We start from the raw sequence: 14,514 nt of genomic DNA on the forward strand, positions 1-14,514 counted from the left end.
TTTTCCAGCGGGTCAAGTTTTTCTCTGCCTGTGATTTTTGTCTCCCCCCTTACTTGTTCATTTGTCATGGTAACCTTGTTATCCTGCCACAATTATTTATTTCATTGAAACATTAGTAACGATGTTTGAATAAGCAATGTTTGTAATCTCTAAAGTGGGCCACGTTGTTGGAGTGTGATGTGTTTGTGTCAATAAAGTTTGTTAAAACCCCCCACCAGAGATGAATGTAGGGTTTTGAAAAAATAATGTGACCAGGAGATCAAATTGATTGCCTTTTCCTATGTGATCTATATCGCTAGTGATTTAGTGCAGTGTTTTTCAACTATGGTGCCGTGAGAATTTCTCAATATTATCTTTGCAAAAAAGCATGCCATTGTTCCGTATCTTTGATTACTCCGAATCAGTAAGTGGCAGCGGAATCCTATTTTCTTCATTTCTTTTAAATACTGTATGCTCATGAGGTAGTGAAGGGAATCTTTCTAATAATTTCATTTATCTGAAATAAAAATTATATTTTTAAACTTCAGTCAAAATAAGAAGAATAGATATCAATAGGTTTTGAACCTACAAGGAGAGAAGACTTCATATAAGGAAGTCCAACCTGCTCTAAAGGCCTTCACCTGAGCCATATATGCTAACTTTTTATGCTAACAGCTACATGCTAACAGGAAGATGTTAACAACTTCATGCCAGAGCCCAGCCCCAACTCTCGTTAGTTATTGTTATTGTCACTGTTGTTGTTTTTTTTTTTTGGGCTCGGCTGCGAGAATATCGTCCGACATTAAGCCGGTCCGTGGTACAGAAAGGGTTGCCGACCACTGTGATCATGTGTAAGAGGGACCAGGTGTCTGAATAGAGGGTGGGCGCCCCTCCCCGGGGACCGGCCCCCCATTTATTTTTCGAATCCACATGGACGATGCATTAAATGTCATTTAGGTGGGCATATGATGAAGCCACAAAGGGGCGGAGCTTGTCTGAATTTTCATGAAGTGCGTGTGTGTGCATTGTTTGGGTTGGTGGGGGGGTTAAGCTTTGCTCATTAAGCCGCTGATCTGGAGAGGTGAGCATATGGGACCCTGATATATTGTTGGACAGCCTGGAGGGGGTTGAGCTTTTCCGTTTTATGTCCCTCGCTAACACATATTTTAATATGCAATAGTAAATAAACGAACATACAGTGGGACCTTGCTACTTTGCGCTTTGACGTTCGCGGGTTCAGAGCTTCGCGGCCTGTAATAGTTGAAAAAAAATAATATGTATATAATATCAATAAAAAAATAATAATAATAATGAAAAATATTACATTAAAATTAGAAATTACATTATTTTACAAAATTTGAAAACAAAATATTCAATTAGAATTAGTAATTGCATCATTTTACAAAATTTTAAAACACAAAGAAATGCATGTATAAACGCAAGCTCATTGGCCAGCACTCGCTGAATACACGACTCCCCATTGGCCCATTCACTACAGTAGACCACGCTTACCTCGTATACAGTACAGCACTGTACGCTTCTCGCCATTGCTCGCAGTTAATTAGCCTTTTTCTCGCGGTGGATTTTTAAGTCTGAAAGTTTTTTGAAGCCCTTCGTAATGCCTCCCAAACGCTCTAAATAAAATATGTTGTATTTTACATTTCAACTCATTTTTAATATTATTAAACTGCTCCTTTTTATTCAAAACACACAATGACTTTTAAGGCCTACTATAACCGTTACAAAAAGCTGGGTCAAAATAACCCGAGTTTGGTTAAAAATATGGACAAAACCAATACTTGGGTACATTTTGGACAATCTCTTGTGTTGTTTTGCAGTGACACCCTCTAAAAAAATTGTGTTTTCCTATATTGTATACATTTTTTGACAATTTCAAATTGTTTACTCCGTATATGTGACACCTAAACATATCTATAGTCACAAGTTTTGAAGTTTTCTGTGTGTTGTTTGTATGGAAATCTTGTCAATTTGATGGATGTAATGGAAAAGGAGATTCAATAAATACTTAGTACCCGTGGCAAGGCGAGGCGAGCTAGAACTATTTCATGGAAAAGCACTATTAGCGGCTGCTTAGGGCCTGTAACCACTAGGGGTCCTCCAAGAGCGGTTAACACATAATTAAATGTACATAATTTTTTTCATGAGTTGTTGGTCTATATATATATATATATATATATATATATATATATATATATATATATATATATATATCATCTCATCAGCTGCACCGCTTATCCTCAGTAGGGTCGCGGGGACGCTGGAGCCCATCCCAGCAATCATCGGGCAGTGGGCAGGAAACATCCTGGACTGGTTGCCAGCCAATTGCAGGGCACACAGGGACAGACAACTCATTCGCTCATTCACACCTAGGGATAATTTGGACCGGGCAATTCACCTCGAATGCATGTTTTTGGAATGTGGGAGGAAACCGGAGTGCCCGGAGGAAACCCACGCAAGCACGGGGAGAACATACAAACTCCGCACAGGAAGTCTGGAGCTGGATTTGAACCCACGCAGGAGGTTCCCATGACATGAACTGTGCCACACATGCGCTAACCACTGCGCCGCCGTGCTGGTGAGGTGCAATAAATATGACATGGGTCCTTTCCTGATAGTGGAGCTTTAGTCAGGATTCATTATCCTTTCCAGAAAGCGAATGCTAATCGTTATCCAGCCAATATTGTTCATAGACATAAAGAACAAATACAAACTCCCCCCACCTCATTTTCCTGGGACTCCCGACCACTTTCCCGTCATGTCATACATCCCCCCTCCCACTCATCTCCTAGATTTATGGCCCTCCCCTCCCCATCCTAACCTCTCGATACCCCCCCCCCTCCTCCTCCCATCCCGGTATACAGTATAAGAGCATTTGCTCCCCCCTCACTCATACACTTGATGTGTTGTATGGGAAGGGGCTTGCTCGCCAGGACTCCAAGGGGATTATTTGACTGACTGTCGGCTATCTGCAAAGGCGATTTCATTTTTTCTTCCAATAAAGGTAAAGTCCCTTTAATTGATTAACTGATTGTTTTCTTTTAAATATTGGCTAAAATCATATATTTTATCTTGTCCTGTAAAATGATATTTATTTATGTAATTACATGAGAATTACACACATTTGTTCCCAATATGTTTGCAATAATAAACAATAAACTTGGCATATGCTAAGTACAATATTTGTTTTTCATTTAAATTAATTTGAGGCCTAAATGTTTTAATTGTTTTACTGTTGCTTATTTTTCAATGATAATAATTGAATGCGATATTTTAAGTGGGACTTTTGCTTGCTTTAATATAATTTAATATAAAATAGTTTTTATTTATTTATAAATAATTGTTTTATTTTTAATCATTATAAATACATTTATTTACAATGTTGAACATTGATATAATCACGTTTTCAGTTGCTTGTTTTAATTATGATGATTATTTATATTTTATAGTTTGTTTTAATTATATATAGTTTAAATAAAAAAGTTACATATTTGCTTGCTTCAATACTATAATTGCTATATCTTAATACTAGGATATATATATATATATATATATATATATATATATATATATATATATATATATATATATATATATATATATATATATATATATATATATATATATATATTTCAAATAGAATAGGTGCATAGTTGCTTGCTTTAACATAAATGAGTAATAATTTATCTATATGATTATTTTACTCATAATATCTATCTATCTATCTATCTATCTATCTATCTATCTATCTATCTATCTATCTATCTATCTATCTATCTATCTATCTATCTATCTATCTATCTATCTATCTAGTGTTGTTGCTTCTGTTAATTATGATAACTGAATAATAAATGTTAAGAGTTTAAATCTTTTATAGTTGTTTTTAAAGTATATCTTATCTATATATTTTAAATAAATAATAATAAATTATTTAATAAGGATTTTGTTTAGATTCATGGTAAGAGTGAAGCACATCGTAAAGCGCTCTGGTAGGTTTTCAGTGACTTGAAAAAGATCCATATAAACCATTTACCATTTCTATATAATTGTTTCATAGTTTCCAGTTATAATTCTAAAAACTGAATACTTGTTTTATTAAATGTAATTGTTTAATAGTTGCTTGTTTTAAGTATGATAATAGAATACTAGCTTTTAAAAAGCTTTAAAAAGTTTTTAAAATAATATCTACTAAACAGATATTTCGAAAAAACGTTTTATACTAGCTTTTTGACTATACCATTTGAATTGATTATTTAGTTATGCAAAATAAACTGATACATAAAACGCAAGTAGGGCAATTATCTTGTTTTTTCATCTTTGTTCATATTGCACAATTGTTTTTGAATGTAATATGCATTTTGTGCAATAGTCTGTAGATATTCTATAAGCGCTATAGTCCCGTTTCCATATTTGAAAAATAACTTTTAATCTTAATCGTCATCATCTAAAATACGTCAACTTTGTGTAGTGCCCCTCCCCCTTTGAAGAAACCAATCATGAGCATCAACTACAGCGTGACTCTCGGAGGCCCCGCCCCCTGGGGATTTCGTCTACAGGGCGGAAAAGACTTCAACCTGCCCCTCACCATCTCGAGGGTAAGACTTCTAAAACATCCAATAATAATCAAATGTACAGTAGACCCCCAGGAAAACAACGTGAGTCACTTCTGAGGTGGAGGAATTGACTTATAGCGGAGGGAAGGAAACCTATACTAATTAACCAATACCTTCCAAACCCCTGGTAACTCTGATAATATCAAAATAGTACATGGCAAGTAGTACTTACAGTATATGTTATATATGATTAAATGGCATAAATGAATCTACATACAAAGCAAAAATGACCTTTGATATACCTTTGGTGTAACATGACTTCGGTTGGTACAGTAGAGTAGCAGGTGGATGAAGATGGGGAATGAGATGGTAGTTTCGAAGATAAATTGATTTTAAAACTTCCACCAGATGGTATTGTCTTCGAACAGGGGTCAGCAACCGGAAATGTTGAACAACAACAGACAAAAAAAAAATGTCTGGAGCCACGAAAAAAGTTTAAGTTTGTATAAACTGAAATAAAAAGTGATTTTTATAAAAAGGTTACTCCCTCGATATTCATCCCAAATATTTTACAGCCTTTAAAAACATGCATTTCTCTCCTTCTTCTTTATCCTTTTCCATGCATTTTTGCAGGGAGCCACTAGGGCAGGGAGCCACAGGATGCTGAGCTCCGCCTTAGAAGATTTCCTTGCTTAAAACGCCTCCTTATTTGTATTAACAGTTTTGATCGCCGTTTTGTTGTAATTTAGTTAGGATAGGAATCCGTGTGCCCTCTTCCTATTTCTTCCTTTCCATGGTTATCACGTTTTTGCTTCTCCCTTTATCGTCACTGCAAGTTTTGGAACCCTTGGTGGGGGCAACGGCTTCACGTAATTAGAATACGAAACAATTGTCATTGTATTCCGTTACAGTTACAGAAAATAAGATGTAATCAAATTACAGGTACATTTGGTTAATTTAAGGATTACTTTGCAGAATTACACAGAATATTTACATATTTATACAATGAAGATAAATTGCGTCTATCATCATTTCAATCACTGATACTGAAGCAGGCAAGTCCAAAGTCCAGCCCGGGGACCTGTGATCAAATTTTTATCGGCCGTATAAAATTAATAATATGTGGCCTGCCAATAATGTTGACCGCAATATCAAATCTATTAATAAAAAAAAAAATCACCATTTCACCAGATGACGGCAGAAGTCTTTTGCCTATTAATTCCGGTGAGAATTTTTGCCCATCCCATTTCTGACATTGCGACTGAAACTAAAAAAGGAAAGTTGACTGTGAGGGCCCCCGCCCAAAACAACTGCGTCTGCCTGATAAGCCAAGAGACTGTGGCTGTTCTCAAAGAATATCAAGACCAAACATGCAGACTACACAAAGTTAACTGGAAACGAATGCTGTGTAAAGGTGAAGCTGTTTTAACGGCACAGCAGCGTTTTTTTTTTACAAGAGTCAAATGAATAAAAATCACTTATTTTTTTGCTTTGATTGTTCCTTTAATCAAGTACTCACTTTTGTGGAATTGGCACAAGTCTGCAGTTAAGTGAGGCGGTATATGTACAGTATATATATATATATATATATATATATGTATATATATATATATATATATATACATATATATATATATATATATATATATATATATATATATGCTAACGAGTATGTGCCAACCATTTCATGCTCAGGGCTACACGCTAACGACAACAAGCTAAGGATTCAATGCTAACAGCTACATGCTAACGATTACATGTTCACCGCTACATGCCCCAAACGTCACAATTGCCGCGGAAATTGTCTGGTATTCAAATATTTTATTATTATTATTATTTTTTTTTTACTGAATTCAATTTTTTTGTGCCGCTTGGAGGCACTAAATATGACACACTGACCCTTTAAGTAACTTCATGCACCATTTTGGTGTTCAAGAGTTCAAACAGATTTTGGTAAACATGCTCTATAATGAGCTCACATGATGGGTTTTTCACCTGTTTACTGGACAAAACATGAAATTTAGAACTCAATTTGTGATTCAGCGGAGCATTTGAAGGAAATCCAAACGGCGAAAGGACTCAAATTGGCTAACGGCACCGTGAGGCCGATGATGAATGACCGGCGCGCTGTAATTCCGGGGCCCCACTAAGCCCCGTCGGGTGCCGTGTTGTGTTATTATTACTTTGGATGTGATACTTCTCCCGCTAACTGAAGCCATGTGGGTTATTTTCTTCTTTTCACCGCACTTGTGTGTTTTTGTGGTTTTGTGAAAAAAAAATTGGGAGTTTCTAGTTTTTTTAATGGCCAGAGTAAAGAGGATGGTGAATGCAAGAAAAAGGTATGTTTCAGTATATACATTAGGAATATTTCTTTATTATTTTAACCTTCAAGCTGTTTAACAACTTGCTAGTTAGCTCTTACCACGCAACACAGGTAGTAAACGAGGATAATAGAGGATCTTCGGTGAGTACAATTTAATGTATTTAATGTTTTTCAGATTTCCTTCGCTTTGTGATTCTTAATTTTTCAATAAAATATTTGAGTTTTTTGACAAATATTAGATAGTTAGCTCTTACAAAACAACACAGCTAGCAAAAGAGGTTAATAGAGGATCTTTGGTGAGTACAAAGCAATGTATTTAATATTTTTCGGATTTCGTTCGATTCATAATGTTTCAATAAAATATTTTAGAAAAATAATTGTTTTACACCAATGTTCTTTTTCTGTCATTTTTCTTCTGAAGTCTTTTTTAAAAATCTTGTTGTGAATGTTGTACTTTCTAGTGTAGTCCCCGACGAAGACAAATCAGATCCATTCTAGCTAGGCTGCCATCGACGGCTATACTCGTCAAAGATCCATTCTAGTTAGGCTAACAGTGAATGAGGTCAAAGTGCACTCCATTTTGAAAGAATGGCTACATACGCACACAGTCCCAGGAAACTGTTGTAAATACCTCGGGGGAACGTCTACATTAATTGCATAAAAATAGACCAATCGTTTCACAGGTCAGTTAACTACAGGGCACGCCTATTCAGGCATTCTTTTCACGTCCTGCCTCGAAAATGATTGTCAGTTTTCGTTCCCTTGTGTTAACTTTTTGATTTTGTTCTATTCTTGTGCTTCTTGTCAACAATGGGCGTGGCTAGAAATATGTATATACATTACATTATTTGTTTACGTAGAACCAGTGGTCTTCAACGTGGTGCCAGCGGGCACCGGGATGCCCCTAAGACTAGTTGAGGTGCCCGCTGACCTGCTCTGAAAATAGCTCACCAGCACTAGGTAATTGTGATTTTCTAGTAAAATGATTTTCTTATCGGTTAACTAAGACTATTTAACCCTATTTTTATAGTTAGTAACATAGTAACAACTTAGTATTAACATGTTGGATTGTTATTGTGAAAATTCAGGTAATTCAACTCAACTCCATGGGCTTCATAGACAAGTATTGATAATTATCTTTAAGCATTTAAATAAGAGGGTAGAATGAGAATCTATTTGTAAATAAAATAAATTAATTTAGTCATCTTTTTAGTGATATATTTTACATGAAATATAACAAGCTTTATTCAAATGAATGGATTTTAAAAAGCGAATGAGCAAAGATGTGCAGTTTTTTTAACTAGCTATCTGGCTACCTTTTTACCTTTCTAGCTAACTATCAAGCTACCTTTTTAGCTATTTTGCAAGCTATCTAGCTAGATTTTTGCATTTTTTTGCATGCTATCAAGCTAACATTTTGCAAGTGATTAGGCAGAATTGTGTACTCCTTTCTTGCTCCCTATCTAGCTTTGTTTTAGCTTTCTATCTGGCTATTTGGTTGGCTTTTTACTCTTTTAGCTAGCTACATCTAATCATCGTAAAATAAAATAAAGGTTTCTTTTCACAGTTTTATTTTGGAGCCTCTCCCTCACTATGAACAAGAGATTAGCATAATTTAAAATCCATTGGAAGAGGGAACACTATTACAAATGGGGTAGAGAAAACGAGAGAAGGAAAGAGTGAGGGAGAAAAAGAGAGGCAACAATGAGATAGACAAAAAAAAGAAAGAGAAAGACAAATACAGAGATAGAGAAAAGTATAAGATAAAGCAGGAAAAAGATAAAAACTGAGAGAAAATTAAGAGAAAGAAATAGAAACAGAAAAAAATAAATAGAGAAATAAAGAGTCAGAAAATGTCACGTTGAGGTTTTTGAATTTTTTCTTTCCCTCATGTAGGTTTTAGATCAGGGGATGGTGTCATAATAGTCTGTGGTTTGCCCTTTGAGACTCTTTGTGATTAAGGGCTATACAAATAAACATGACTTGACTTGACTATTTCCTTTTAGTTTTAAACCTGTTTACCTTTCTAGCCAACTATCAATATACCTTTTGAGCTATTTAGCAATCCATCTAGCTAAGTTGCTTTTTAGATATTTATATTAAACTATGTGCCCTTTGCCTATTATTACAGCGCTCGTGGCCCATGGGCTGTAGTTTTCCCACCCCTGCTCTAAATGGAAAGGTGTGAGTAAACAAAATGACTAATTAAGAGCCTTTACCCGGGTAAAGAGGAAACGGCACGTCGGTAAAACGGGCTAAAAGGAGGCGGCATTCACAGCCGGACACAATGATCGGCTTGTGGATGTAAAAAGATGTCGGAACACAAGATCGAATTGTTCGGAAAGTGTACGAATTTATTACGAGTAGTCGCTGGCTGAGACCGGATTTCTCAGTTTACGATGTGTTCAACTTAATTAACTTCTTTATTTTGACTTTTATTTTGTTATTTGTTTTGGTTGGCAGGAATCTGTTTTTCTCGTGTGTTCACAAAGGACAAGCCGAAACAGGGGTGTTCAAACTACGGCATGTGGGCCATTTACCCCACTTGTGACCAAGCCTTCATGGGGCCCTAAACAAAATTAGATCTGGGTCCCCCTATTACTCGATCATTTTCATACCTGCTATAACTCATTCCATGTTCTACTCCGGAGGTGGGCAACTATTTGGAGCCAGGGGCCGCATCGGTTTGAAAAAAGTTGGCCTAGGGGCCCATCCTAGAGAGCCATTCTATTTTTTTTAATTTTTGAATAACTATAGATGCAGACGTTTACGTGTAATATTTCTTTCTAAATAGATTACTTTAATCAAAGTTCTCTGAAGCTTTTTTGTAGTATTTCTGCAGTAGTTGCTTTGTAGTATTTCCATGGTAGTATTTTCTTAGTATTTCTGGACTCTTTTTGTTGTATTTCTGTTAAGGTTAAAACTCGAGATCGTAGTAGAAAGAATAAAAGAACACACTCTGAGTCTGAAACGTTTTTCATAGCCCCTTCCTTCGTAGGTACGTGCTTCCAGGATCGGCTCAATGAAGAATACGCTCTTCCTTTTTCAGGAGGCTCATTTATTGTAAAACACAAGAAGGAAACTACACATTTGATTGGTTTACATGAACACAGGAAATTAATCTGATTGGTTTCGACAGGAAACACATATTTAAATGCAGTGTATGGCGTGCATGTATAATAAATGAGCAATAGGGAAGTGAAACTTTGTAAACACAATGCGTCTTTGTAAGAAGAAAAGCAAGCTTTTTAGCGGCTCGGAATGTGGGAGTGTCAAGGCCATTTTGATATCAGGTAGCAGGCCTCATACTGGCTTTCAACTTGTAGCTTTTTAATCGGAGGAACATCCCTTGTGGCCTGAGAACTTATCCTCCTCACCATGAAAGTTCTAGCGAAATCGTAAAACCACACACTTATTGAGCACTATAGAAATATAAACATATAAAGATGTAAGAGTATAAAATTAAGAGTGAAAAGTATATATTGGGCATAAGAATATAGAACATAGGATAAAAGGCACATTTAGACCATCATTTATCATACATATTTCCTTCTTTTGTGAAATTTATACTAAATGCAGTTGTCATTTTAAGCTCACAAGAAGGTTAAAAAATGCTCCACTTGTTGAGTGTGAGGCAAAAAACCACGACCTTTTGCCCGTCAAGGAAAATTCCTCTCCGACCCTCTATGAGCGATCACCATATGGCCAAGACAAGAAAGGCTTACAGTAATTCAGTGTTTTGATTATCCCACTCTTTGGCTCTAATTGCCGGCAAATGCACAACTTCATTGTAAGTGGTTATACTAAAACAAAAATCATTTTTTTCAAACCAACAACGAATAATTGGATTAATACAACATGTAAATAAAGCGATGACTAGCAATGTGAAAAGCAATGTGAAAATTATTGGAGCAAACATTGTATTAATTTGTCTAAATATTACATTTGGAAAAAAGGGACTCAAACCAGAAGTTTTCAGGCTTATTGTATTTCGATAGGAGATTTTTTGTTGTACATCTCTAGTATTTTTTTGGTATTTTTGTAGGATTACAGTATCTTTATGATTTTAGTATTTTTGTAGTATTACTGTAGTATTATTATTTTTTCAGTTTTTTTTTTTAATATTTCGATAGTAGAATTGTTGTATTGCATCTTTAGTATTTCCAGAGTATTTTCGTATCACAGTTTTAATGTAGTTTTATTTTGGTTTATTTGTATTGTATTTCCTCAGTAGAATTATTGTAGTATCATTGTAGTTGACTTTGAAATAACAAAATCGTATATTTTAAATACAACTTTTTTGTAATATAGCTGCATATGATTGTATAACATTATATAGAAATATATATGGAAAAGAAATGTGACAATTCATTTACCTTTAGTGGGACCAGACCTAAGTTGGTTGAGTGAAGTATCAGGTGGATGCAGTGGGAGAGGAGATTTCTTTTCTTATATCACCTTTTCATGTTCAGTAATATTCCTGATCGTCGCCATGCAACTTTGTGAAGGCAGCTATAAGAATTTGTGCCTTCTTTGTAATATCCCATCTTCATTTCCATGGTTTTCATGTTTTTGCTTCTCCCTTTATCATCACTGTAAGCCTTGGACATATAGGGAATAAATTCCGTACAAAGAAATGCAGTGTTGTATCACCAACTGAGTTTAGAAAGCACACAAGATCTGAACTGAATGAAAACAGAGAAAGGCATTGTGGGAATTGGTACAGCCAGTAGCATAGTGACGTTTTCTTAATGCCTAGACTCAAATCAATAGCAGACGAGCATTTTATAGGACGTTGACCAATAGCAGACAGGCATCTTGGGGACGAAGTTTGAATTTTGTGGACACAAAAAATATTGTTTGAATCATATAGTAGAGAATATGCCAAATCATTCTTATTCCACACCGTGAAGTGAAAAAGGCATAAGGTGGGGTCACCTTAACCCGGGGTCTACTTTATAAATAGTCCAAGGGCTAAAAAGCATTAACGCTAATCCTGGTCTCTTTTATTAACCATGCCAGAGTGTCTTTTTAAGTCCAGTATACCTTAAACATACAGTGGCTTGCGAAACTATTTGGCCCCCTTGAACATTGTGACCTTTTGCCACATTTCAGACTTCAAACATGAAGATATAAAACTGTAATTTCTTGTGAAGCATCAACAATAAGTGGGACACAATCATTAGATTGGAACACATTTTATATAGATATTTTAAACTTTTTTAACAAATAAAAAACAAAAAAGTGGGTGTCCAAATATATTTAGCCCCTTTACTTTCAGTGCAGCAAACTCTGTCCAGAAGTTCAGTGGGGATCTCTGAACGATTCAATGTTGATCTAAATGACTAATGATGATAAATAGAATCCACCTGTGTGTAATCATGTCTCTGGATAAATGCACCTGCACTGTGATAGTCTCAGAGGTCCGTTTAAAGCGCAGAGAGCGTCATGAAGAATGAGGAACACACCAGGCAGGTCCTGATATACTGTTGTGGAGAAGTTTAAAGCTGGATTTGAATACAAACGATTTCCCAAGCTTTAAACACTGTGCAAGCAATAACATTGAAATGTAAGGAGTATCAGACCACTGCAAATCTACGTAGGTCGGGCCGTCACCCTAAACTTTCAGCTCATACAAGGAGAAAACTGATCAGAGATGCAGCCAAGAAGCCCATGATCACTCTGGATGAACTGCAGAGGTCTCCAGCTGAGGTGGGAGAATCTGTCCATAGGACAACAATCAGTCGTATACTGCACAAATCTGGCCTTTATGGAAGAGTGGCAAGAAGGAAGCCATTTCTTAAAGATGTCCATAAAAAGTGTTGTTTAAAGTTTGCCACAAGCCACCTAGGAGAAACACTTAACATGAGGAAGAAGGTGCTCTGGTCAGATGAGACCAAAATCGAACTTTTTGGCAACAATGCAAGACTTCTCAACACACCATCCCTACAGTCAAACTTGGTGGTGACAGCATCATGGTTTGGGCCTGCTTTTCTTCAGCAAGGAAAGGGAAGATGGTTAAAATGGATGGGAAGATGGATGGAGCCAAATACAGGACCATCCTGGAAGAAAACCTGATGGAGTTCGCAAAAGACCTGAGACTGGGACGGAGATTTGTCTTCCAACAAGACAATGATCCAAAACAAAAAGCAAAAGCTACAATGGAATGGTTCACCAAAAACATATCAAGGTGTTAGAATGCACATGTCAAAGTCCAGACCTCAATTCAATTGAGAATCCGTGGAAAGAACTGAAAACTGCTTCATAAACGCTTTCCATCCAGCCTCACTGAGCTCAAGCTGGGCGTTTTTTATTTGTGAAAAAGGTTTAAAATGTCCAATAACGTGTGTACCACTTCATGATTGTGTCCCACTTATTGTTGATTCTGCACAAGAAATTACAGTTTTATATCTTTATGTTTGAAGTCTTAAAAGTGGAAAAAGGTCACAAAGTTCAAGTTCAAGCCACTGCATCTGAGACGCGATATTGAATAAGAGTGCAGATACAATATTTCTCATCTCATCTCATCTCATCAGCCGTACCGCTTATCCTCATCAGGGTCGCGGGGGGGCTGGAGCCCATCCCAGCCATCTCCGGGCAGTGGGCAGGGGACACCCTGAACTGGTTGCCAGCCAATCGCAGGGCACACAGGGACAGACAACTCATTCGCTCATTCACACCTTTTATGCTGTATTTTGGAAAGTAAAGTAAGTAAAGTAAGAGAAGTAAAAGGTTTGATTCTGTGTGTGTGTGTGTGTGTGTGTGTGTGGTCTTTTAGTTTTAGTAGCAAAATAAACAAATGACTTCAGCGCCAGCTCTTTTGTATATCTAGGAAATGTCAGAGTTGTCCTTGTAAATGCTGATAAATGACATCAAACGCGATGTCTCTGTCCCTTGCTGGAATAACAGCTCTATTAAGAGTGGAGTACTATTCGCGGTGTTGTAGATGAGTAATGCAGAGTGGAACATCCTTTGCCTTTCTACCCTCAGTTTACTGATAAGAAAGTAGTCTGGTTTGTATTGTCGAGTGCTTACGTCACCTGATAGCTTAAAAATGATAAATGGATTGCATTTATATAACACTTTTTAAGTCACTGAAGAACTCCCGAAGCGTTTTACAATGTACTTCACATTAACCCTTTCACTCACACTTATCGGGGACATTAAGGGTCCAGTGTCTTGCTCAAAGGACACATTAACATTTCACTCGAAAGGCCCAGAATAAACCAACAACCTCTTGGACTACTTGGTCCCAAAATTAGCACTCTACCTCCTGAGCTACTGCCGCTCAATGAAGTATCGCATTGCTTGAAAGTAGAGTATTTCCTCGAGATTTTCCATTTTTTTCTAATGATACTGTAGGTAATAAACCCGTTGATTTGACGTATCCAGTGGGCGGGGCTTGTCCTGGAGGCAAAAGAGTACTTGCGCTGGTTAGAAGACAGAGGAAAAGAACGCTGTCGTAGCTGCTTGTTGACGTCATGTTGTGTGTTTGTGTGCCGGAATTGGATCAAAAACGTAAGTGGTCGTACATTGAAGTTAAAGGATCCCAGCGGATATTTCCGTTTTAGGACAAAAAAGAGTTATGGCTAAACAGATTAACGCAAAAAGATGTGCAGCGCACACTTCATATTAAGGAGG

At 36.6% G+C, this 14,514-nt stretch overlaps 1 protein-coding gene across 5 annotated transcripts in view; it reads left to right on the forward strand.

The window, feature by feature from the left end:
• The first annotated feature begins 2,909 nt into the window (after nt 1–2,909).
• The window catches only part of LOC148365445 (PDZ and LIM domain protein 5-like), a 69,187-nt gene continuing 57,582 nt past the window's right edge, over nt 2,910–14,514 (forward strand). For all 5 annotated transcript variants that reach the window (XM_088335762.1, XM_088335763.1, XM_088335764.1 and 2 more), the window contains exons 1-2: nt 2,910–3,001; nt 4,466–4,592. In XM_088335762.1, coding sequence (XP_088191888.1) covers nt 4,494–4,592 — 99 coding nt within the window. In that variant the 5' untranslated portion in view covers nt 2,910–3,001; nt 4,466–4,493. The remainder of the gene's footprint in view (nt 3,002–4,465; nt 4,593–14,514) is intronic.

This window comes from Urocampus carinirostris, chromosome 5 (assembly GCF_059441175.1).
Source record: "Urocampus carinirostris isolate Australia breed hairy pipefish chromosome 5, RoL_Ucar_1.0, whole genome shotgun sequence".
NCBI lineage: Eukaryota > Metazoa > Chordata > Actinopteri > Syngnathiformes > Syngnathidae > Urocampus > Urocampus carinirostris.